Genomic DNA, 26,606 nt, shown 5'->3' on the forward strand with positions numbered 1-26,606 from the left:
TCTGTCAGGTCCTTCATTTAACACTGGGACATAAAATCATATTTATAGGGGCGCCTGGGTGGCTCAGTTGGTTAAGCGACTGCCTTCGGCTCAGGTCATGATCCTGGAGTCCCAGGATCGAGTCCCGCATTGGGCTCCCTGCTCGGCAGGGAGTCTGCTTCTCCCTCTGACCCTATCCCCTCTGATGTGCTCTCTCTCTCTCATTCTCTCTCTCTCAAATAAATAAATAAAATCTTTAAAAAAAAAATTTGTATTTATATATAGGATCTTAAATTATATATTTTATATATAGATAGGATCTTAAAAATAAAAACTGGTGAAATCCAAATAAGTCTAGAGTTTTATTTGTTACTAGTAATGTACCAACGTTGGTTTTTTGGGTCTGACAAAAGCACCATGGTAATGGAGGATGATATTAGGGAAACCAAAACTAGGTAAGGGGTAGAATTCCGGCAGGAACTCTCTGTACTAACATTGCTACTTTTCTGTAAATCTAAAATTATCCAAAAATAAAAAGCACATTAAAAAACATGTCCATACAGCTGAAGGTAAACGAAACTATCCTTCCTAGATCAAGAAGTTTGCTTAAGGGGAGCCTTAAGTTGAGCATCTGCCTTCGGCTCAGGTCATGATCCTGGGGCCATGGGATCAAGTCCCACATCAGGCTTCCAACTCAGGGGAGAACCTGCTTCTCCCTCTGCTTCAACATTTACCCACCTACCTCAGAAATCTGAGGATGCTATAATTTCATGAGAAAGAAGACTATGAATAAGTTTACTATAAAGGATAGAATAAAAGCCCCTGACAAAAATGTTATACAGGGATTCAGAATCCTGTATAATCCAAATCAGTATAATCAAATCCAAAAAGGTTTTCAAATCCATAGTAAAGCATAATGTATAAAAAAATAGCACTTATGAAATTTTAAAATGAAAGAAAGAAAGCCACAAGAAACACATTGTCTGCAGATCTTCAGGAAAAAATAAATGTGCACACACAACACTCCAAAGAGGAGACAGTAGACAAACACATATTCAAAGCCAGACAATAACATTTTCTATGTTGTGCATTAACATGGAAAGTCTAGTCTGTTTTTAGACTGAAGATGCTGAAAGCACCCCAAAGAAGAGAACTGTGCTGGGGACAAGACTTTGGGCTTCATTATTGGGAGATGACTAAATGAAGGTACGGTTACAAAGAACGCATTTAAGGAAATACATTTTGAACCACTGCCATAGCAACAGAGTCCCCAGCTTCTCATGCATGAACTACTGTTTCTCCCTGAACACAAAAATACTGCAAGGCACATTCTGGGACCAGGGCCACACTATTCTGGAGAATTAAGACTTGAATTCCTAGAAAGACGAAAAGGCAGGCCCTAAGGCCCCCAGCAGGGCTGCAGTGGGAAGCAACGAAGAAGGAACCTTCACACTAAGTTAGCTGGGTAGGCATCATGGAGACAGCAGTGAAGAACACTTTAGGAGGGCTCACCACACCTGCCTGTCCCTAAGCAGCAGCTCCCCTGTGGAATCCGTGCCTGCGCACAGACTCTCACCCATGTGTCTGCTGATCTGCCCCTGTTTACAACCTGCCTGATGTGCTGTCTTCCACAAGGGTCTGTCCAATTAAAGGCTTCAAACTTTCAGCTCACTTTCCTTCATTTATGCCACGTTATTTCTCAGCTCAGTGCTCATTTTTTCTTTTCTTTTTTTTTTTTTTAAAGATTTTATGTATTTATTTGACAGAGAGAGACAGCGAGAGAGGGAACACAAGCAAGGGGAGTGGGAGAGGGAGAAGCAGGCTTCCCGCCGAGCAGGGAGCCCCATGTGGGGCTCGATCCCAGGACCCTGGGATCACGACCTGAGCCGAAGGCAGGTGCTTAACGACGGAGCCACCCAGATGCCCCCATTGCTCACTTCCTACGGGAAGTCAGCTCTGATCAATTCCAAGCTGCTTGGTTACTCCAAATGCCTTCTCTCAGAGGTCCATCTGGTCTTGTTGATAACCACAATGCTGTTATAAAGCACCTGCCTCTCCTGCATAACCGGACTTTTTGTGGATCATGGTGCAATTCCTGACACCTAGGACAGCTCTCTCTCAAAACCAGAACACACATTAAATAGGGCTTTTGGGGCACCTCAGTGGCTCAGTCGCTGAGTGTCTGCCTTTGGCTCAGGTCATGGTCCCAGGGTCCTGGGATCGAGCCCCGCATTGGGCTCCCCGCTCGGCCAGAAGCCTGCTTCTCCCTCTCCCACTCCCCCTGCTTGTGTTCCCTCTCTCGCTGTCTCTCTCTGTCAAATAAATAAATAAAATCTTAAAAAAAAATAAATAGGGCTTTCGGACCTGACACCACTGTTAAAAGACTAAGTCTGTGTGTTGTTTTTTTCTAAGCTTTCTAGAATGAAGGGTTGTCTATTTCCAGTCTCCCCTATCACACTCACTTTCCTATGGGCTCCCCATAGCATCTCCTCATTGTGGGTACTCAGTCAGACGATGATACTTCATGACTATCTTGGTTACTCTATAAGGTAAATTAGCTGTGAGCAGGGACCAGAGGCAAGGCTTTAAATAAAATTACCCACAGAGTGACTCAGCAAACCTATGCTGAGCAAAGAACATAAAATGTTGGAGTTAGGCCTACCCTTTTTTTTTTTAAGATTTTATTTTATTTTTATTTATTTTTTTAAAGATTTTATTTATTTATTTGAGAGAGAGAGAATGAGAGAGAGCACAAGAGGGAAGAGGGTCAGAGGGAGAAGCAGACTCCCTGCTGAGCAGGGAGCCCAATGAGGGACTCGATCCCGGGACTCCAGGATCATGACCCGAGCTGAAGGCAGTCGCCCAACTGAGCCACCCAGGCGCCCTTTTTTTTAAGACTTTATTTATTTATTTGACAGAGCGAGAGCTAAAGAGTGTGAGCATGAGCAGGGGGAGGAGCAGAGGGAGAGGGACAAGCAGACTCTGTGCTGAGCATGGAGCCAGCTGTGGGGCTTGATCCCAGGACCCTGATTATGACTGGAGCCGAAATCAAGAGTCAGATGCTTAACCAACTGAGCCCCCCAGGCCCCCCAGGCCCACTCCTTTTAGAAAGATAAAGGCTTAGGGAGGAAGAATTCTGCTTAACATACCAGAGCTTGGCCAATATGACAAACCTCTTTCTGATGTGTTTTGTTCCAGATTGAGCAGCTCCTCCGGGGCACAAGAGTCTGCTATGAGGGAAGGGGAGCTGTGAGAAGGCTGGCTCCCATGCTGCTCTAACACAGCTTCCAGTTCGGCCATTTCCTGCTGGAGCTTTATCAGGTTATCTTGCATGGTATCCCTCTGCTGTAAACACAAGAAATGACACCAGGAAAGTCACACTCTTTTAGCAACTTGCCAGAGAGCAATAATATGTCACACGAATTAATTTTAGCATGGGAACCAAAACCACCTCGTATGGAATTATGAGTTCTGGCTGAACACCTTTTAATCCAACCATATTCCTGCAATTAATGCCCATGAAATTATTTCAGAATGATGTTAGAGTGGGGAAAATAAAACTCCTCAAACTCTCCCAAATAGACTTGGTTTTATTGTGCTGTCCTTTCAAAGCTGATTATTTTCTTTTAAAGCTAGGGAGCAAAAAACAAAACAAAACAAAAAAAACCCCAAAAAACCCACAAACCAACGACAATGAAGGTACTCAAACACGGTATTTAAAATTAGCATGATTCTGTTAACATTTTACACAGGCTGTGTTTCATAGATTTGGGACAGTGGGACTCGTAAGAGATTTGGATTAGTCCATATAATAATGTCTGATTTCTGGCTGGTGAGGACTCTTTTTCTGGGATTCTCTGACCATTTAGTTTCTAAAAGAGAGAGCAAAGAGCTAATCCACTGATTTATCTATTTGTTCAACAACTATTCACTGACCATTATTATATGCGAGACACGTTCTAGTGCTGGGGATTAGAGCCCTCATGGTGTTGCCATTCTGCATGCAGAGAGGGTACCTAGAGATCACCTGCTGGAGGGAAGGATCTAGCAGAAAGAGCCCTGGGAAATCCTGTAAGGACAGTTATTGTTTTCAATTCAAAATAAATGGGCTCTTCTTGCTTATGGGGCTTCTGATGTTTATTTCTCCATTTCAAGAAGAAATCTGCTAAGCCTTAGGTTTTTGGTAAGCAAAGAGCTTACCAAAACATACATTTCTTCATCACTGTTAAAAGGAACATCAACGGTTGCCAGCGAACCCCAGGGAAACAGACTGTTTCACCCTCCGTTGCTTCTGATCCTTGCAAATGACTTTGCCCTCTACTAAAAACAAGCCATCTACTTTCTCCCGCAACACCGAGTTCACAGTTTTCAGGTTTTCATGACCAGAAAACGTATTCCCAGTGTCACAAAGGCTTCCTCTGCTGCCCTGAGACCGCCTTGTGGCCAACGTCTGCAGCAGTGCCATTGCCACCACGTGGTGCTTGTGGGTAGTTCTGTTGCTGATCACACCCTGGCCCTGGAGCTGCCTCAGTAAATCTGGAAGGAAACCGAGTGCACAGCTATCTGATAAGCTTCTGAAGCCCTATTAGTCACTTCTGGCACAACCATCACATCTGAACCTCTCTGTGGCCATTAAATAGGTTAGAAAATCAGGAAAAATAGTTAACAGGAGAACTGTAATTAGAGAACTTTCCTTTGGGTTTCCCCAAAGGAATTACTTTATAACCTAAATTCCCTTGTAGGTAATTGCCCAGGTATATTTGGGAGACCAGAACCAAATTGCTTACTGAGGCTTTCTTTCTTTTTTTTTTTTTTTTAATTCTAATTCTTAAGTGTTTCTGGAATTAGCCCTATTATTCTTTTCTATTCCCAACATGCTACTCTGATCTCATTTTAATACAGCTGCATTACTATGGAAGTTCTTTAAAAGCCATGTTTATCATGTCTCTTTCTTCCATAAGGACCTTAGTGGTATACCACTGCTCAGATAATACCTTCTGAACACCATATAATTATTACTCATACTGCCCTCAGGATAAAGTCCAAATTCCTAAGCACAGCATCCAAAAGGCCTTTCACACCCTGATCTTTTATTTCTTCCCTAAACTACCCATATGCCCTGTTTTCCAGTCACAGGACAACTCTGTGCTTTCTGGACATTTCATGCCTCTGTGTCTTTGCGTTGATTGCTGCCTCCCTTCTCTTTCTACCTGGAAAAATTCTTCTTTCGAGGTCCAGCTCAAATGGCTCCTTTGGAAGTCCCTACCATCTACATCTACTATCAGGAATGAACTCCCACTACCTCAGTTATACTGCTAATGCATTAGTATATAGAAGTGGAATACTGGACCCTTCTTGATGGGAGGAATCCTTTCTTCATCATTTTTGTGTTCCCGATGCCTAACAAGTAGTAAGTACTTAGTCAATGTTTAATGCAGAAATGAAAGAATGAATGAATGAATACAGTTAATCAGTCTTTGATTAAAAGCAGATACTAATGGTACCAAATTAGGATTTCTCTATCTCCTATATACTTCTCCTTAATTCAGTTTTTAAACAGATAAAGGGAAAAGATCCCGCTTCAATCATTTTGTCTGTCTGTGCTACTCTAGATTTAAGTTAGCCAGGAAATCTGACCTTAAGTCTGTTTTGGGGTAAATGCTTGATATAAACACTTTGCAAAATGAATCTTGAATAGACATTATCTCTGGGAATAAGATCAGGAATATGAAAAACAAGGAGGTTGGACAGAATCAGAAATTGGGACCTATAATCTTAAAACACAAGGGACAAAAAGGGGAAAGGCATTGGTGAAAGGTCAACAGAGCCCCGAATCCACACTGACAAAGAATCATAGGAGTTGCAGAGAAAAGGTCTCCTTAGTCTTTTTGTTCATTAGTCACCATGGCAATCCCGTAGGCGGGGAGAACACTAGTGACAACTCAGGTACGGAACAGGTTTCTTCCTGACTTCCTGACCAGGTTTAAATCCTAGAGGGATCTGCTCTGTACAGAAAATGGGCAGTAGAAGACAAGCCCTTTCTTTCTATAGTCCTCACAGCAATGCCAAGAATTAGAAGATTTTAAAACTGGATACCACCTGTGTTGGCAAAGATACAGGGAAATGGGAACCATCAAGTACCACAGGGGCTGGAAGAATACAATTTGTTCAGTCTTTCTGAAGAACAATGTAACAATATGTATCAAAGACCAAACATTCCAGTCCTAGGAATTTATACTAAAGAAATCACTGGGAACTGGGCAAACATTTAGCTATCAAGATACTACTATCGGGGGCGCCTGGCTGGCTCAGTCAGTGGAGCACGCAACTCTTGATCTTGGGATTGTGAGTTTAAGCCCCATGTTGGGTGTAGAGATTACTTAAAAAATAAAAAAATAAAAGATATTACCATAGTGCTGTACATAATAGCAAACTGTGCCTCTTACCCTACAACCCTCATATTCAGCAACAGGTTGAATAAATCATGGCTTACCCAAAAGACAAAATACTGTATGTAATTAAAAATGAATCACTGAAGAAAACTTCATGACAGAAAAAACAACATTACAATGTAAGTACATGGAGTAGGATATAAGTATTTTTTAAAGGTAAGGTGTACACATCCTCTTGTGCACATACAGGAAGAAGAATGAAGAATATGTATCAATAAGTTATTAATAATAATTACTGGGTAACCCACAGAATTTAGTATTTTAAATAATTAATGTACGCACATGGTATAAAACTCAAGGCACAAAAGGATATTCAGAGAAAAGTAGGGCTTCTTCCTTCTCCTCCCAGTTTTCTACTTCCCTGCTCTGAGGGCAACTACAATTACCTGTTCTGTGAAGATGATGGTGTTAATCTCTAAACGCTGTGATAGAGTGCTTTTTCGAGACTATTCTTTCTGTCATACTGAAATATTCATGTTATCAAATGCCGTAGATATGACAAGGCTCTTATCCCATTCATAAGTAACCCCAATATTGGTCTTGACCATGAGATACAGGAAGTAAAATTGTGTTCTTTCTTTTTTAAAGAAAAAAGAGGACTTACAGGCACCAAAGAACAAACAACTACCAGATTAGAAGAGAAACAAAAAGAAATCTCCACGAAACAACGAAAGGCTAGATTGTCTCTAACAGAAAGAGAACTCTGTAGGTTCCAATTTGGTCCGAGAACAAACACACCCCTCTCTTTGATACAGCAGTGCTTTCATAGATATTTTTTCTATAGGGAGAATTGGTTTTGAAGGTTTAGCTTATTCATTAAATTCAGGATTGAGTGTTCTCAGCCAGCTAGTATGTATGTGTGTGTGTATGAAACAAAAGGCAGCAGGACTTCCGTTCAGATGCTTACAATCTACTTTGAGGAGACAAGGGTGAATTCTAAAAGATGATACAAGCAAATGTCAGAATGTGGGATGCATGCTACCAAACGCTGAGGACACAACAGACACACACCCACACAAGCTTTTTACCTGAGTGGTTAAAATATCACTCTGAGAGGACAACCCTGAATAGTCTTCAGAGAGGCTTGTTTCACTCTCGTACCCGGATGCCACTTCACCTTAAATGATGATAAAAATAGCCTCAGATGTAAAAACAGCACATACTGCAACTTGCTGTACCCATGTCTTCCCATTGGCAAGACAAACTTCACTTTCGTGTTATGCAAAATGATTATTACACTCCTTGTTTTGGGACACCCGGATTTCCTCTTGGAAATCATAACAACGAAAACCAGAAACAAGTCCACCAACGAGATCTCACTCAAAGAAGATGTGCTAGTTGGGTAAAGGACTTCTAAGGAAAGGTACCTTAGGAGGAACATGTGTAAAGTTTAAGCAGTGACTTTAGTTGCACTTGGAAACTTGTAAAACGTGCTCCCCCACAAGGCATCAACAGTTAGCTCATTTCTAGAATACGGACGGGGGCAAACACAAAAACCTGGGTCCAATACCTAAGTCTGAATCCACACTCTGCTCTTCTTCATGATTATCTTCTTCCAGGCCAAGTTCCCTTTCATCATCATCTGAAACCAATTCCTTGTCACTCGGAACGTCCAGGTTTTCAGACTGATGCCTCACTTGTTTGGAAGGAGGATCAAACATCAAGAAAGGATCCTGGGTATTTGTATTAACAGTCAAGTCTTCCAATGCACTGCACTGTGAAGAAAATAAGCTACCAGAACACCTCGCTTCCTCACTAAGGTGATGTTCCTGGGATGCCTTTGCTGATGGGACTTGGTTACTGAGGTCCCTTAAACTACTCTTCAGTGAGTCTAGGTTCTCCTCTGTTTTCTTAGACAGACCCTCTGTGCCAACAACACTGTGACTGGTAGACTGAGAAGGTGTGTTGGTTACTTTACCAAATAGTAAGTGTTGAAAGCAGGGAAGCTCTTCCTCCTCACTAGATGTGTTCTCTTCTGAGGACTCTAATTTCCTGGCCCCTCTTTGGTGGCCCTGGGCCAAATGTGTATCATCTAAAGGGCTAGGGCTCCTTCTGAATTCTCCTTTCTGGACACTTTTGCTAAAGACAGCAGATCTTTCCTTAATGTCACTTTCAGGAAAGCTGATTTTTCCCTTTATTTTGTCACTATTTAATAGATCATCGGGTGTCTCCGAACAAACCTGAGAAGCACGACTACTTCCCATAGGTTGTTCGGGGTTATCTGAAATTAGACATGGAGAGAAATCTGCATTAACAGACAGAACTACGCCTTCACTTTCTCCTTGCCTTTTCATTTCTGGATGTTTACAGTTACTTACAGGAAGGCTTTGCTTATAGACTTCAGGTTGCATAAGACCTAATCTGAGCATAGCATTTAATTTAGGTCCTCGGTTTCCACCTAGCTCTGCCTGAATGTTTTCACCACTGGAACCTACTTCATTAATACTAGAGCCTACTTCATTAGTACTGGAACCTACTTCATTAACACTGCTTGAGCTGACTTCTTTAAAAGTGCTTTCTCTGATGTTATTTTGGCTAATTGTGCTCACTGTACTTTGAATGACGCTCTCATTTCCCACTGCTCTTTCAGGTGACATTGAAAGTTGCTCAAACCTTTCCTCTGACGGGTTTTTCTTACATAGAGTTTTAACAGATGATCTGATGGGAGAAAGTGGTGGTATATGATAAGGGTTTTGGGAAATTCCATGGTGATTTGCAATAAGTTCAATTTCCTTGCCTCTGAACTGACATGACTGATGAAGCCTAGCGCCTCCTTTTATGCTACATTTGGCATAATCGTCTGGTTTCTTAGCTTTCTGACTAGCTGCAGAAAAGCCTGCAGTTGCATGAATTGCCTGCACATACTTGATTTCAGACTCTTTCTTTCCCTGATTTTCTTCTTTTTGTCTACACTCAAGAGTGACTTTTGGACTTTGTTTCCTTAAGGCCCCAGAGTGGGCACAGACCGTTGCACAGTCCTTTTCTGTATCTCCTGGATTTGAAAACAAAGCAAATGACTGACGCTTTGAAACCCTGAACATATTGTGTAAATACTGTGTATCAAGTTCATTCTCTTCCATTTCTATGCTTGTCTCCTGAGTGTGGTTATCTTCGCATGTCAATGGATTTGCAAAACCCTCTGTGTCATTTCTAGCATCTTTAGAACAACCGTGGATAGGTTTCTTGGGGTTTTCAATTGCTGCGCACAGACTCGCACGTTGATTTGGTGCTACTGTTTTTGCCTTCCTTAGGGTGTCAGCTTCCAGTAACGAGATACTGTCCTGAGTGCCGTAATCAGTATCAGGTACCAGTGAAATATTGGTACTCTCTACAGATCTTTCAGTTTGTAAACCTCTTCCTCCACTCAATAGCAGCTCTTTGAGATCTCTGGTACTATCAGACACTTGAATTGTTCCTTGGCTCTCTTCTATTTCTTCTCTTCGAAGACTAGAGTTGACAAACTCTTGAGGTTTATTAGAACTTGAACAGTTAGGGAAAAACCCAGGTACGTTTGTTAAATTTAGCTCTGGAAAAGCATGACTGGCAAGTCTCTTATTTATCTGTTCACCTGGCTTACTACCCTTCTTGGCTCCAGTTGCAGGTTCTTTATCTTCCATGAGCTGAAGTGTTTTGCTGTGTCTGACTGCCATTTGGTCCAGATGTTGTTTCATCTCTTCACTGCTAGAACAACTATCGATCTGTAGTTCGCTATGATCAAGTGGGCTTGGATTTCCACTAACTACAAATTCAAGCGCACAAGCGTGCCTGGTGGAGGACTTCCTCCTCAGCCTGTTCTTCTTAGGGGCTTTCGAACTGGAGCTATTTAATTCCAGTTCCATAGTGATTATACTGCTGCTTATCGGTTCAGCTTTGCTTCTAAAAGCAGGTTCTTTTTCCAATGATTCTGTTGGGTTAGCATTTTTCTCATTCTGAACATAATCACCTTTTGTTTCATTCTCAGGACCATTATTTGTAATATTCATCACATGACCATTTCGCTCGATTTGGTCGGTTCCCTCAACTAGCTCTTCAGGAGTCTTTGGAACAATGGCCAAATCTACTTTCTTGATAAAATCCTCAGGATGAAGGCCTGATGTAGTTCTCCTTTTATGCTTTGCTTTATTCGTGAGGGGATGGGCTCGCGCTGTCTGAGGTTCTATAGGACATGCTCCTGTAATAAGATCTTCATTCGTGTAGCTCACGTTAGGGAGGCTTGCCTTCCTCCGGTAGGTTTTCCCAAATATTTTATCTTCGATATTACTCTCTACTGACTTGGTGTGGATTCTTTCACTTTCACATATCAAAGCATCCTGAGGATCACTGGCCATTAAGTCTATTTTCTCAGAAGAAACAGAATATCCGTCCACTTCATTTGGAACTTCTATTGCACCAGCTACTTCAGTATTCGATTCAGATCCCCCGTCATGTGAGTCATCGGAAGTTAACACTTCATCACTTCTGGAAAACCACTCATTAACTTTCTGTATGCTACTATTCAGTGTTATCCAAGGAACATCTTGGGAATCTCTAGGACTGTCAGAGCATGGAGGTTTCTGTTTCTTCAGTTCTTTTCTCCCACACAGGGGATCAGCATTCAGAAGTACCTTTTTCTCTGTGCTGGGAGTCTGCCTATCATTACGTGTTTCCTTACTTTCAGCCCATCTGCTTTGTTGGCTCCTTGCTAAGCCAGGCTGTTTGTTTTTATTACAGAATTCAGCCTTCTCTACATTCATTCTGTCTTTAGTGAGTAATAAACTGCTGTTCTCATGCCGTAATGAGCTGGCATGAGTATTTGTGCCACATGGCTCCACATGCAAGTTTGAAACAGAAATACCCTGATACTTTTCTGGATGCTTCTCAGTTGCATGCTTCTCAGTGGTGGTCAAATCTTTATTACCGGATTGATGATGTTCAATATTTGTTATGTCCTCAGAAATTTCACAAGCAGCTGAAAGTATACAAAAACAACAAGGTGCTTAAAAACTGCATTATCATGAAAAAATATGTACACTTAATACAACTTGGAAATAAAGCACCTGGCTATTTTTAGAGAAACACCTCAGAAACCACCAAGTATACTGAAGATGTAGCTCATGCACTTTCAAAGAATTCCTATTTATCTAGATTCTCATTATTTCCACTCAGGACACTTAAAACTTTAATTTTGGAATTCTCCCTGTTCATAAACCACACCTCCTATTTCCCTAACCTCTGACAGTGAACTAAAAGCAGACTGGGTATCAGATATACAGTGCTCTGTTCTATCTTCCGACTCATACTCCCTATATTTAAATACCAGTGTACAAATGGAATATTATGCAGCCATCAAAAGGAATGAGATCTTGCCATTTGCAACGACGTGGATGGAACTGGAGGGTGTTATGCTGAGTGAAATAAGTCAATCAGAGAAAGACATGTATCATATGACCTCACTGATATGAGGAATTCTTAATCTCAGGAAACAAACTGAGTGTTACTGGAATGGTTGGGGGTGGGAGGGATGGGGTGGCTGGGTGATAGACATTGGGGAGGGTATGTGCTACGGTGAGCGCTGTGAATTGTGCAAGACTGTTGAATCACAGATCTGTACTTCTGAAACAAATAACGCAACATATTTTAAGAAAAAAGAAAAAGAAGAAGATAACAGGAGAGGAAGAATGAAGGGGAGTAAGTCAGAGGGGGAGACGAACCATGAGAGATGATGGACTCTGAAAAACAAACTGAGGGTTCTAGAGGGGAGGAGGGTAGGGGGATGGGTTAGCCTGGTGATGGGTATTGAGGAGGGCACGTTCTGCATGGAGCACTGGGTGTTATGCACAAACAATGAATCATGGAACACTGCATCAAAAACTAATGATGTAATGTATGGTGATTAACATAACAATAAAAATTTTAAAAAAATAAATAAATACCAGTGTACAAAACAGCAGGAAGGGAAAAATGAAGGGCGGGGAATCGGAGGGGGAGACGAACCATGAGAGACTATGGACTCTGAGAAACAAACAGGATTCTAGAGGGGGTGGGGGTGGGGGGATGGGTTAGCCTGGTGATGGGTCCTGAAGAGGGCACGTACTGCATGGAGCACTGGGTGTTATATGTAAACAGTGAATCATGGAACACTACATCAAAAACTAATGATGTAATGTATGGTGATTAACATAACATAATAATAAAAAAATAAAAATAAAAGAATGCTAAAAAAAAAGATGAAACACAAACATGTCAATTAAAAGTAAAAGGCAACAACCAGTTACATAGGGTACTATTATAATCACATCAGCCTTGCGCCATTGAAACAGATCAGCCTGTACCATGACATTTGAGAAAGAAAGACATTCTAACTCTGCAAAGAGATGTTGTGAATTATAAACGTCCCAAATGGTCTTCAGAATAATCTGATTACAGTACAGGATCTACCCACTCTCTCTTCAATACCCGTTAAGTTGGGAAGACTTATCATTACCCTTTTTTGCAGAATTCAAACTGGCTTCAGCCCTGGCTCCTTGAGGGGTGATTTTTAACAACTCGTAGCCTTCCACACTAGAGAGAAAAGACAGAAGCCTTAATGAGAAACCCTAGTTATATGCTCACAGAGCTGTCAAATAAGCAAGATCAAGTTATTTTAGCTCCTCTAGGTACGGTTGCAGTAAGCTGATCAATTTGATTCACTTTTTGAAGTTTGCACTCTGCTTTAGAAACTTCCAGTCAAAATGAAATGGTCAAAGACTAAGGAAAAACAGTCACAAAAATCAGAGTAGTCGCATAGATACATCGCTTTATGGACGGGCAAAAGAACTAAAATTTAAATGGTAGCCAAACAATACCCAAAGATAGTAAAGAAAAAAAAAACCAACATAATTTAAAAGTATATCTTAATGAGAAAGCAGTAGCAAAGATACTCAAACAAAGGGAGCACTGGGATAGAGCAGACATTCTAATAGAACGCAACACTGCCTCTTTGCTTCTCTTCCAGCTAAAACACATTTTCTCCCAATGAGAGATTAGGAAAAAGTCATTTGCAAACAAGATCTGACTGGCAATGGTACCACCATAGTTCAGACAAGCCATCACAGATCTTAGGGTTAAGCAATAATTCCTAAGGAAAGCAATTTGACAGGTAACCCAGTTGGGGGGGGATGAGTGGCTTGTAGATTACTGTATAATTTATATAGACAAAGCATGAGAGATAGACGGAATTAAGGAACAAAAAAAGAATTGAAAATGAAGTCCTTTAATATTTTCATGAGCCAAAATACTACTGTGCATGAGGAACAAGTTAGACACAACCATCTGCTAGAAGCAAGTCTGAGCAGAATTCTGTTACTTTATACTCTTCTGGACTCCACTAAGACAGGTTTTCTCACCTATAAAAAGTAAACTCCCTTTAAGGTCTATTCCAATGCCATGATTCTAACCTAAATACCAATCCTTAATATTAATTAACTAAATACAAAAATGCCAACTACATAGACACAGGCTCTCTTTAACTCACCTGCAATAACTTGCCTTATTAACTGTATCTTCAGAAGAATCAGATCCTAAAAAAATTCCCCAGATAACAAATCAATAAAAGGATTTTTACTGAAAGAGTTACACTCAATAAATATACTTGCTGCACAACAGATATTCATTCAAGAAATATTACTGCACCTCACTATATATATAAAATCTTCAGACATAATGAAACCTATGGCAGGTAACACAGAGGAGTGGTCCCAAGCACAGGCTCTGACGCCAGAATTCCCAAGTCTGAATCACGGCTCTGCCACTTGCCGGCTTTGTTTTCTTGGCAAAATGTCTTAACCTCCATGTGCCTTTCTTTGCTCACGTGTAAAATAAGTATAATAACATTAACAACTTCAGGGGTTTGCCATGGATCTTAAATGAGTTTTGCAAGTGAGGCCCACTAGTGCCTGGACCGTGGTAAGTGCTCCTAAATATTCACTATTATAGTTATTTTGATTATTTTTATGACACAATACCTGTTGTCTTGGGACTTATGATCTTTAAGAGGGGAAAAGACATACAGGTAATTCCAAGAGAATCTGGTAAGTGCTATGGTAGACAAATGTGGTGCTTGGGAGCCCAAAGAGGGTCACTCTTTCCAATTATAAATACATTCTAAAAGATAAGACAATTAGAGAGACCTGTTTGAACTGAGCTCAGCTCTTCTTAAAAGTCTTCCTAGTCTAGTACAATGTATCCTGGATCCCTCCAAATGCTGTAGCCATCCCATCATGTTATTTCTTATGCCTACTCTCCATCTTCCCAAAGCATGTTTACACATGCTATAATCAAGACAGCCTTCCTTTGCTCTCTTTATAAAATAAGGGTCTTATTTTATAAAGAGATGAGTGCCACATCTTTTACACTATTTGTAACACACCATAAGGCTGGAAAAATAAAATTATTTTATTTCCACTCCCAAAGTTCCCTGTCATTGTATAAATTATGAGGCTTTTGGTTTAACTGTGAGACAATAATCCAGCAACTATTATTCTAAACTTACAAAATCTGTGTCTCTTACCCAATTCAATGTAGACAGACTTATTCTGAGGCTGTATCTGCTGCTTTGTCCTCAGAGATCTCACAATTCCGAGGTCAGAGAGTTGAACACTAAGATTGGTTTCCTGCTAAGCAGTACAGTAAAGAATGATCAACTAATTGTTGGCCGGTTCTGTGTTTCTTTTCTTGGAGAAACTCCAGGCCATGGATAAAACAGACCATCATAATTAGCTAAAATCTGACACCTGGAAAAAACACTTGGCAAACTACAAATCAAAATGTATGAGTAATATATGGTTTGAATATTTTTTCCTCTCTCTGTTGTTTTAAGTTTTCTAAACTGAATATGTATTATCCATGTCATTTTTTGAAGAAAAGCGTATTTTGAAGCTAATACTTTGTGTCATAGTATAGAAAGGGAATGAGATTCATTTAGTACACATTTCCAATCATATATGATAACAGGGTTATGAATAAAAACCCAGCAATCCTAAAAACATTCAGTATAGGAAAGAATATTTAAAAATCCAACATTACTTTGATGAAGCTTTCCTTCTTTTTGAGTCCTTCAACATCTACTGAAAAATGAATGCTGGTACGATGAGAACTATTATTTTTAAGATCTGCATTATTCATTCATATGCAAGTAACAACAGAGCAAATCACTGCATTTTCTTTGACAATTATGCCTCTTAAATTGAAGCAATTTTCAAATGGTAAAAACTGACTTTTTTCCCAGGCAACTTTTCAAAGAAAAAAAATTAGAAGATACTTCCTCATGCCTGAAGAACTGCCGTGAGATGGTTATTTTAAAAACCAGCAAGCTTGGGCGCCTGGGTGGCTCAATTGGTTAAGCAACTGCCTTCGGCTCGGGTCACGATCCTGGAGTCCTGGGATCAAGTCCCACATCGGGCTCCCTGCTCAGTGGGGGGTCTGCTTCTCCCTCTGACCCTCTTCCCTCTTGTGCTCTCTCTCATTCTCTCTCTCTCAAATAAATAAATAACTCTTAAAAAAAAAAAAAAAAACCAGCAAGCTCAAACCTTAAAGACATCAGTGACCTCATGGCTACTTCAGACAAGCATCAGAATGGATAAAGCACTAAAGCAGGGGATGGACCCAGAAGGTCTCTCTTGCCCACACTAGGTACGTGGACCTTCTCTCAGCTCTTCTAACTCTTGACCAACCACTTAATTTACTATCTTACCTTGTTTACTGCCTTTTTTTAAAAAAAGTTTTTATTTTTTATTTTTATTTTTATTTTTTTTTAAAGATTTTATTTATTTGACAGAGAGAGACACAGCAAGAGAGGGAACACAAGCAGGGGGAGTAGGAGAGGGAGAAGCAGGCTTCCCGCGGAGCAGGAAGCCCGATGCGGGGCTCGATCCCAGGACGCCGGGATTATGACCTGAGCTGAAGGCAGACGCTTAACGACTGAGCCACCCAGGCGCCCAAAAGTTTTTATTTTTTTAAAGATTTTATTTATTAGAGAGACAGCGATTGAGCAGGAGAGAGAGGGAGAGATAATCTGAAGCAGACTCTGCATTGAGCACAGAGCCCGACGCGGGGCTTGATCCCATGACCCCCAGATCATGACCTGAGCTGAAACCAAGAGTAGGATGCTTAACTGACTGAGCCACCCAGGTGCCCTATGTTTACTGACTTTTTATATAAATTCATGAGCATCTAGCACCTTCACTAATTCACAATGCTCAATAAAGAGATGTTACCAAAATAAATGAAAATGGCTTTACCAAGGCAGGGTTTTCAGGTTCACTCTGTCGAAATCTTTTGGCACGGTTTCGATAGCCCATACTTTGGATAATAGAAACTTCCTCCTTTAGATGCTCAGGAGAGTTATTTTCCTTTTTTGAAAAGTTATAGCTGTTTGCAACTATGAATTACAAAGGGAAATGTTATTGTAGTTAGAAACAATACAGTAACTGTGTCAAAGAACCAAAAGAAATCCTGTGTGTGCTCTCTCTGGTTTGTTAAGACAATGCATTAAAGCTTACCTAACATTTTTTTAATCTACCTTGGAAATTCTACTCCTAGGAAACACACAGACTGTCAAAGTTATTTCTAATCTTTTTTTTTCCCACCTCAATACTAACAAATTTGCCTATTAATACCATATTTCATTGAATCCAAGATACCAATGATGCAAGACTCACCATTATTTTCTACGCCACTTAGAGAGAAAACACCCTAAATTAACAATGGCACACCATAGGTGGTAAATTGCTCCCAATTTTGGAGATGCTAAAATGTGAAAAATGTGCATCTCAGGACCTATAAAATGAGGTGTGAGACCAGTGGGAATGATTTAAAAAATAAATCACAGACAAAGAGTTAAAAGTAACATAGACCAAAAGGTGTTATTGCCTATTCACAGGATAACTGTGAAAACTTCCTGAGTTTTAACGGCCAGCCACTTGAGTGCTGGCCCCCGGGGCTATGCAACACTTACACTGCAATCCTGTGTCAAGCTCAAAAGCATGAATGATTTTCAACAGCTCTTCAACAAGTTGACTAAATCTTGTACTTTCTTGTAGGCTTCTGAAATTAAATTATTTGAGAAACACTCAGCAAAGGATTATCAACTTTTTAAGGACACTAAAATAAGGAAAGATGTGTAAACAAAGAACAGATGTAGCAACACTAAAAAAATGATATTTAGAGAGCAGAGCTATTAGTGGCATTACACTACAATCAAAACATCATCAACATCAGAACAAACTGTGTGGCAGGATTGGTTGTTTTCATAATGTTTTTTTGTTTTGTTTTGTTTTTTTGCCATTCAAGTCTACCAAAAGCCTATATCTACAATAACAGTACTCTGAATCCATAGTAGATATAAATCCACTGTATAGAGAACTTACCATTCTTAACACCTGAACCCCATCCACCCAACCTCCTAATTTGAGCTCTCAGGGATTTCTGTGAAATGATGATTATGTTACTTCAAAAGCAGACAGACTGATGTAGGAAAGATGTTAGGGTTCGAAGCCAAGAATTCTTGAGACATCTTTGGGCAAAAAGTGGTTTTATTAAAGCACAGGGGCAGCAAGAGCTACAATGGGGTCATGAGGAGTGGCCCATTATATACTTTCAAGTTGGGAGGGAGTTAGGGATAGTGTTAAGTCTCTAAGGAATTTTGTAAGCAAGGTTTCCAGGACCTTGAGGGGGCTAGTTATTGTTAGGAAAAGGTCATTTATTACTGTCTAATAAAACCTTAGTCATAGTATGGTGACTAACATAACAGAATAAAATTAAAAAACAACAACAACAAAAAATCTTAGTCATGAGACCCTTCAGATGTATATCGGTGGGGCATATGCTTGGGGGATGATCGCCAACGTTATCTTGGGGGTTAGAGATAAAGGAATTTTTATATGTTAAAGTAGACTTACAAGATCCTGGAGGGTCAGGCTACGATTGCCATTTGCCCTTGGCAAAGTGTCAACATGGAGGCAGTTCAGTCCCTAGAGGAATGTCACTCTGCCTGTTTCAAGGACTTGTCAATGGACTGTAAGTAGTAAGGAAGTTTAATAATTTTTCTTCTGCCTTTGTTTCCCACATCATAGATGATAATGTCAAAAGAGAGATTTCGGTTTAGGAAAGCTGTAGGACAATATAATTCATTTATTCCTTTAAATATCTGAGTGAGTACTATGTGCCAAACATTGAAAAAACAGCATTGACTGAGACAGAAAAAGCCAGTGCCCTAAGAGAACTTACATCCTGGTAGGAGGGACCCACAATGTATAAACATGCTGTGTGTGTATAAATAATTACATAGAAACAAGCTCAAGAAAGAAAAAGAAAAGCAGGACCTGGAGACAATGGGGGCAGAATGGTACAGTCCCATTTTAGATAAGACTGCGCGTTTTTGCGCCATTCAGAAGCGTTAGAAAGAGGCAATGAATTGCTAATACCTTTGTAAGACAGATCTACCATAAAACTTTCAAGAAAATGACTTCAGAAATAATTTATTCCATTAGCCTAACACTCGTTTATACATTTTTCTACTGATGAATAGTTTGACAGGAACACCAGCTCTGTTATGAAGGAATATCTACTTTTCCCTGCTGTCATTGTGTCCAACCTCCCATCACCACCCAAATTAGATACCTTTTGGTTATATCATTCTTACACAAAGGACACTGTGAAGGTCCTTTCCTCTGGTTGAGAAGTTTCAGCATACAAAATCTATAAATTATAAAGAATGAAAAGAACAATTCAAGTTACTTTTTTCTTTGGTAGAGAGTATTCAAAAGGCAAATAGCCAAGAAAAGATAATCTCCCGACTGCCCTTAAGAGCCATTTTAAAGGTAATGGCAGGTGAATTACAATCAATGGCTTTAATTGTTTTTAGATGCTGCATAAGCAGAAAACCAAACTACATAAGCAATGATCTAAGAAAACTGAACTTACATGCATAGGGCTGACTGTTATGATCAAATAAAACTAAAAAGTTAATATGGCATATTTAATGATTTATTATTATTTCACGCTGCATAATCAGATATAAATGGTAAATAGTTTAAGTAAAACGATTATAATTAGTTTAAAAATTCAGCACGTCACTACAAAGCTATAGTAAATCAAGAGAGTGTGGTGTTGGCATAAGGACAGACCTATACATCGACAAAACAGAACTGAGTACAGAAAAACCCATACATCTAAGGTCAGTTGATTTTAAACAATGACACCAAGACAATTAAATAGAAAAAGAATAGTCTACCAACAAATAGTGCTGGGACAACCAAATGGTCACATGCAAAAAGAAGCTAGAATCCTCACACAATCCAAAAAAGTTAACTCAAAATGGATCACAGAATTAAATGTGAGAACTAAAACTATAAACCTTTTGACCTTGGGTTAAGCAATGATTTCTTAAATACACAAACAACTAAAGAAAAAATAGATACATTGGTCTAAATCAAAGTTAAGAACTTTTGTGCTACAAATAATACCATGAAGAAAGTGAACGGCCAGGGACACCCGGGTGGCTCAGTCGGTTAGCGCCTGCCTTCAGCTCAAATCATAATTTCATGATCCTGGGATTGAGCCCTGTGTCGGGCTCCCTGCTCGGCGGGGAATCTGCTCCCCCCTCTCCCTCTGCTCCTCCCCACCTCCCTGACTCATGCTTGTTTGCTCTCTCTCTCAAATAAATAAATCCTAAAGAAAGAAAGAAAGAAAGAGAAGGGCCAGTCCACAGAAAGGGAGAAAACATTTGCAAATCATATACCTGGTAAGAGACTTGTATCCAGGATATATAAATAACTCTTACAACTCAATAATAAAAAGAAATAAACCAACGAAAAAATAGGCAAAGGATTTGAATTTTCCTCAAAGGAGATATACAAATGGTCAATAAGCACATAAAAAGATGCTCAATATCATTAGCCATCAGGAAAATGCAAACCAAAGCCATGATGAGATGCTACTTTACATCTACTGGGATGGCCATAATTTAAAATATGTATTGCAGAAGATGTGGAGAAACTGAAATCCTCATTCATTGCTGGTGGGAATATAAAACAATGCAGCAACAGTTTGGCAGCTCCTCAAAATGTTAAATACAGAGTTACCATATGACTCTGGAAGTCTGCTCCTAAAGTTAATGAAAATATAAGTCCACACAAAACTTGTACACAAATGTTCATGGCAGCACTATCCATTATAGCCAAAAGCAGAAACAATCCAAATGTCCATCAACTACTGAATGAAGAGACTAAATGTGGTATATCCACACAATGGAATATTATTTAGCCATAAAAAAGAACAAAGTGTTGATATGCTACAATATGAACCTTGAAAACATCATGTTCAGTGAAAGAAGTCAGACACAAAAGTCATGTATTATATGATTCCACTTATATGAAATATCGAGAATAGACAGATCTATAGAGACAAAAAGATTTGTGGTTGCAAAACAGGAAATGGAGGGGAAATGGGGAGTAGCTGCTAACGGGTACTGGCTTTCTTTTTGGGGTGATGAAAATGTTCTAAACTTGGGGCACCTGAATGGCTCAGTCAGTTAGGTGTCTGCCTTTGGCTCAGGTCATGATCCCAGAGTCCCAGGATCGAGCCCTGAGTCCAGCTCCTCGCTCAGTGGGGAGTCTGCTTCTCCCTCTGACCCTCCTCCCTTTCATGCTATCTCTCACTCACTCTTTCTTTCTCTCTCAAATAAATAAAATCTTTAAAAAAAATTCTAAATTTAGATTGTAGTGATGGTTGCACAACTGTGAATATACTAAAAAACAACCCCCCAAAAAACAAACCCACCACCCTGAACTGTACACTTAAAATGGGTGAATTTTATAGCATATGAATTATGTTTCAATAAAAATGTTAAAAAAAAAAGCTCAAGGCAGGGAGAAAATGTACTCATTTTCATATTCACAGTGTGTGCCGTGATAGCTGGCATAACCAAGTTGCTCACTAGAAGTCTAAGGAATGAAGAAGGTTCCACCCTTCTGGGACAGGTGGGCATTTAGAGCATCTCTGGGTGGAGAACAATTTTGGTGGTTATCTCAGACAGCAAATACCTAAGAAGCAGCAAATGCCTAAGAAGACATGAAGGACACGTGCAACATATTCTAATAAGTCTGCTTCCTTAAAAAAAAAATATACTATTCCTACTGACTGGTGGTGTCTATAAAGATCAATGTTCCCTTAGGAAGAAGACAAAAGACTCAGAAAAGACAGGTAGAAAGGGAAAAAGGGAAGAGAGCAGTAGAGACAGCTGTGGGGACAATCATTATCAACAGGGATTCGTCATATCACCAATCTTTACTACATGTCCAGTACTGTTCTAGATGCAGGGGGATTCGGCAGAAAAGCAAAATAAAATCCCTGCCATCATAAAGAACAGAATATTCTGGCGAGGGAGGTGACTGGGGAAGGGAGCAGGGAGCAGACATTGGCAGTGAAAAGAACCATGAAAGAAAAGAGGGAGTTGAAAAGGCGGTGGGAATGGTGAGCCAGCAGACGCAGAGAGTACTTTCTACTGACCAAGTTCTCAAACACACAGTGCCCTCTCTTATTCCACACAACAACCCTGATGTATTGTCTTCATTTTACAATACGGAGGGCCCTAGGGATGGTCAAGGAGACTAGAGTCCTTCTTCACCTATACAGATGCTCCCTGGCCATGCTGTACTCAACAACAGTTCTATAGTGCAGCGGACAGGCGTGTCAAAAAGCGACCTGCATTGTATATAATCCCCTTTAAAGAGCCACAGACGAGGCTACCACTCCTTGAGAAGATGCAAATCCTACCTATACTATATCATAATGGCCCTAGGAGGCATCAGTGCATTACACTGGCAAATGGTATAATTACCCATTTCATAGGAGGGAGAGGGAGGGAATCTCCTGAACGAAGCACTGCAGCATACAGTCACTAAGCCAGAGTGACAAGCTACATTACAGAGTGTCGTAGCCTGTACAATAATTACACAAATAATGCAGGGGAGCTAGGTAAGTAGAAATCAACCAAGATATAGGTTCCAATCTTTCCTTATGCTAGAAAAAGAACAGATGCCTCAAGGTTAACTAAACTCAAAAGAGAAAATGAACTTGTATATGACTTGAAAAGACTAAGCTAAGGAAAGTACCGACAGATCAACGGAACATTGGTATATCCTTCATGGCTGAGAAGAATTTGTTAAACTCTGTTTTAGAGCTCTGGGGAAGCCATGTGATGCACCAATTAAATGAGAACACACACATATATATAAGTTCTATACGAGGTTCTCAGTAAAAACGTGAGTCTTAAGATTGTATTTTTTTTTAAGATTTTATTTATTTGTGAGAGAGAGAGAGAGAGTGGCAGGCAGAGGGAGAGGGAGAAGCAGACTCCCCGCCGAGCAAGGAGCCTGATGTGGGACTTGATCTCAGGACCCTGGGATCATGACCTGAGCCAAAGGCAGACGCTTAACTGACTGAGCCACCTAGGCGTCCCTAAGATTGTATTTTTTAGTAATCTCCACACCCAGTGTGGGGCTCAAACTCACAACCCCGAGACCAAGAGTCACGTGCCAGCCAGGCACCCCAAGTTTTCAGCCTCTTCAATTTCTAAAGCCTGATGCTTAAGGAAAAACAATGTATTTTTTAAGCCAATGTAGTATGTTTTCTAAAGAGTGGTGTCAGATTTTTAAAGCTGATAAGAAACAGTAAAATCACAGTGACACAAACTAATTTGGGGGGACTTTCAGAGTACTTTCAGAGTATTTCTGGGCACGTCTATAATTAATAATGTTATGGAAACTCATTTAATTTTGAGCTGTTGGTCCAAATCTATCCCAGCAGGAAACAATAAATTAATAGTTCTAAGTCTGGGCAAAATAAAGGCAGGATGACTTTTGGCTTCCTACAATTACACTGGGTGCGCCCTGGATTCCTGCCAACAGATCATGAACCAATGCACTCCCTAGTTAAAGGAAACAAAGACCCTGAGAGCTCCATAGCTTAGCACCTCAGTGTCCATTTGTGTTGCTGGTCCCACCACACCTTGTCAGTTTTGATAACAGGGCTGTCTTCTTGATCAAACCTCTTATTTGTACTTAGACCCAATGATTAAGAATCTATCTTGAGCTCTTCATCTGGAAGATAGTGCCTAGGTTCCTTGCCCAGTATCCCAGTCCCATGGTCAAAGTTCTTGTCTCTTAGGGACAGGAATCCTTACCCTAACCCTCAGCCTCCTATAGTTGGATCCCTGCCACATCTCTTCCCTTATAACCACCACCCTACACTTGTGTTCATTTTTGCTCCTAGACTCCTGAGAGACTATGTTCAATCTATTTGCCAGATTATCCGTGTCTTGCCTATTTCTACATCTCTGATGTACCAACCCAATCTGCTAAATTCCAGAATTCCCTGATATCATGATCTAATGTATCTGGCCATCAAACCTCCCTGACACTGACTCACCACTTACCTGGACTGCGGAGATCACAACCACAGTCAAAGTCAGACACTCAACCGACTGAGCCACCCAGGCGCCCCCCTCCACACAACTCCTATACATGTATGCAGTTAGTTTCTTTTCCCTGGACAGTCTACTTTCTTCTCTTCATACCTTTGCTCATATTATTTACTCTGCCTGTAATTTCCTTCTTCCACAAGCTCTTAAAGTAATGAATGTTCACAATGCAATCTCTTCTTTACTCACTATAGTATTATGTATTCATTACTCAAGGTGACAGGAAAGCATACGGTACATTTCAGAAAGATTCTCATGAAGAAACAGTGAAAGTCCCAGCATTTAAAAGGTTAATTTTCATCTATCTATAATTTTTTAAATACTGGGACTTTTATTTATTTTTTAAGAGAGAGAGCAGAGCCAGAGAGAGAGCATGAGTGGGGGGAGGCGCAGAGGAAGAGGGAAGAGGAGGCTCCCTACTGAGCAGGGAGCGGTATGCAGGCTTGATCCCCTGACCCCAGGATCATGATCTGAGCTGAAGGCAGACACTTAACCGACTGAGCCACCCAGGTGTCCCAATACTTGGACTTTTAAATTGTTTCACAAAAGTATCGGTCTCAAAGAAACCAGTTGTATACCACAATAGTTAGAGAAGCTTCCCTCCAGGGGCCACAAAACCAAAAATTCTAAAAGCAGAGTGATAAAGCTGTGCTGCCTTGGCACCTGACGGGGAGAAGGGTCTCAGGAATCAGAAGGAAACTCGTGGGAGAAGATCTAGGACTGTGAGGTGGCATGGGGAAGGGGTGAGAGGCAGTGGGAATGGGCTCTGGATCCTTGTTGGGACAGATGAATGGGAAGAATAAGGTAGAATTCAGAGGAAGGAAGGGTCCAGCTAGCTGGTAGACCTGCGTTTGGATATCCCTCAGGAGGGAACAGGTTTCCTTCAACTTCAACCAGCCTCATTATCCTTATCACAGAAGTTTTCATGTTTCTTAGGTTATGGAAACATTCTAAGAATCTGATGAAAATTATGGGCTTTCTTTCCCAGGAAACTGCACATGCCTATAGCTTTTAATACAATTAAATTTAAAACTGAATATAATTCTAGGACATTCATGAAAACCATTCACAAATCCCAACTTAAGAACTCCTGAATTAAAAATTCCTAAAGAAAGTTCCTGAGAGAGCGCCTGGCTGGTTCAGTCAGTATAGCATGCGACTCTTGATCTCAGGGTTTTAAGTTTGAGCCCCACATTGGGTGTAGAGATGGAGGGAAGGGAAAGGCAGGGGTTGGGGGTAGAAGGGAAACATGCTCTGCATTATATAAGCATTTGTGCTAGTAAACTCATTACCGTAGACATGGCTTTCATTTCCGATTAAAAATATCTAAAAACAAATTAGTTGGCATTCAGGGCCAGTCTCAATCACAGCTTTACATCAGGGAGGAGAGAACCCCCTTGTTTCACCAAATCACCCACCAAATGTTTTCCCAAATTCTTTCACCAAGAAACATTTTCAAAAGACAAGATCCTTAAAAATGTAAATATAACTTGAATCATTGGTATGAATGAATTTCAGCCTAAATATAAACTGATATCAGATCCTTTCCTATCTTCACAAGGATTATGAAGCATGCAAACACTGAACCTTAGAAGGAAGAAAGCAGACTGATGAACAGAAATAACAGAAAGGAGCGGGGTGCCTGGGTGGCTCAGTCATTAAGCGTCTGCCTTCGGCTCAGGTCATGATCCCAGGGTCCTGGGATCAAGCCCCGCATCGGGCTCCCTGCTCCGCGGGAAGCCTGCTTCTCCCTCTCCCACTCCCCCTGCTTGTGTTCCCTCTCTCGCTGTCCCTTTCTGACAAATAAATAAATAAAATCTCTAAAAATAAAAAAAGAAATAACAGAAAGGAGAAACTGGGAAATTGCTTATTGCACAATCGCTTGCAACCTGCTTTCACCCATGGACACAAAAACAAACGGCTATTCAGAATGATTTCATATCCCACTAGATAAATATGCCAATATTTTCCCAGGAACTATGGTTACAACCAATTTCCAAAGGTTTTGTTAAGTACTCCAAAGAAGAATGAAACAGTTAGATTTTTCTTTTTCACTTAACTGAAGTAGCTAAAGCTTCTATAAAGTTAGGTATTTCCTATGTTGTGAAGAATAAGCACAAAAGCTAAATGATGGAGCCACATGAAACATTCAAACTTACTTGCAAAATATGTGGTCACACTTTGTGGAAACAGGCTCTTTGATCAACTCCAGACTAGAAGGAGAGAAAAAAAAAAAGAAAGAAAGAAGGCTCAATAATTCATTTCAATATAAATAAATTCTTGGTAAAGAAGTGCAACTTTAAGCTACTATAACTGAGTCAAGGTAAGGCTTTAAGTTCATTTAGTAAGTATTTGTTAAATGTCTGCTGCGCTAGGAGCCAAAAATACAACAGAGAATTATGATCCTTACCTTCCTGAGCTTTCAGCTATCAAAACAAAATATATTACTCTTTTCAATACTCTCTATTATCTTTAGCATTTAAAAGATTGCTGACATTACTCCATTATTTATTAGTCTTCACTGATACATTTTTCAAGCTAAATTTGAGAGGAACATCCTATATCTTAACTAAACTTTAAGCTCCATGAAGACAACAAACTTCTTGTATTTCTTTTGGATCCCCTCACAGCACTTTTTTTTTTTTTTTTAAGATTTTATTTATTTATTTGAGAGAGAG

At 40.2% G+C, this 26,606-nt stretch overlaps 1 protein-coding gene across 15 annotated transcripts in view; it reads right to left on the reverse strand.

The window, feature by feature from the left end:
• The window catches only part of BRCA1 (BRCA1 DNA repair associated), a 67,410-nt gene that overhangs the window by 26,661 nt on the left and 14,143 nt on the right, over positions 1 to 26,606 (reverse strand). For 9 of the 15 annotated variants that reach the window (XM_073889497.1, XM_025861668.2, XM_025861665.2 and 6 more), the window contains 10 exons: positions 26,088 to 26,141; positions 19,068 to 19,145; positions 17,404 to 17,492; positions 16,688 to 16,827; positions 14,959 to 15,064; positions 13,924 to 13,969; positions 12,895 to 12,971; positions 7,942 to 11,379; positions 7,460 to 7,548; positions 3,153 to 3,324 (listed from right to left, as the gene is read on the reverse strand). In XM_073889497.1, coding sequence (XP_073745598.1) covers positions 3,153 to 3,324; positions 7,460 to 7,548; positions 7,942 to 11,379; positions 12,895 to 12,971; positions 13,924 to 13,969; positions 14,959 to 15,064; positions 16,688 to 16,827; positions 17,404 to 17,492; positions 19,068 to 19,145; positions 26,088 to 26,141 — 4,289 coding nt within the window. The remainder of the gene's footprint in view (positions 1 to 3,152; positions 3,325 to 7,459; positions 7,549 to 7,941; positions 11,380 to 12,894; positions 12,972 to 13,923; positions 13,970 to 14,958; positions 15,065 to 16,687; positions 16,828 to 17,403; positions 17,493 to 19,067; positions 19,146 to 26,087; positions 26,142 to 26,606) is intronic. The other 6 variants (XM_073889501.1, XM_073889500.1, XM_025861666.2 and 3 more) reach the window with 3 other exon arrangements.

Source organism: Callorhinus ursinus, unplaced genomic scaffold (genome assembly GCF_003265705.2).
Source record: "Callorhinus ursinus isolate GAN/ISIS: 27379988/994484 unplaced genomic scaffold, GSC_fseal_2.0 scaffold108, whole genome shotgun sequence".
Taxonomy (NCBI): Eukaryota; Metazoa; Chordata; class Mammalia; order Carnivora; family Otariidae; genus Callorhinus; species Callorhinus ursinus.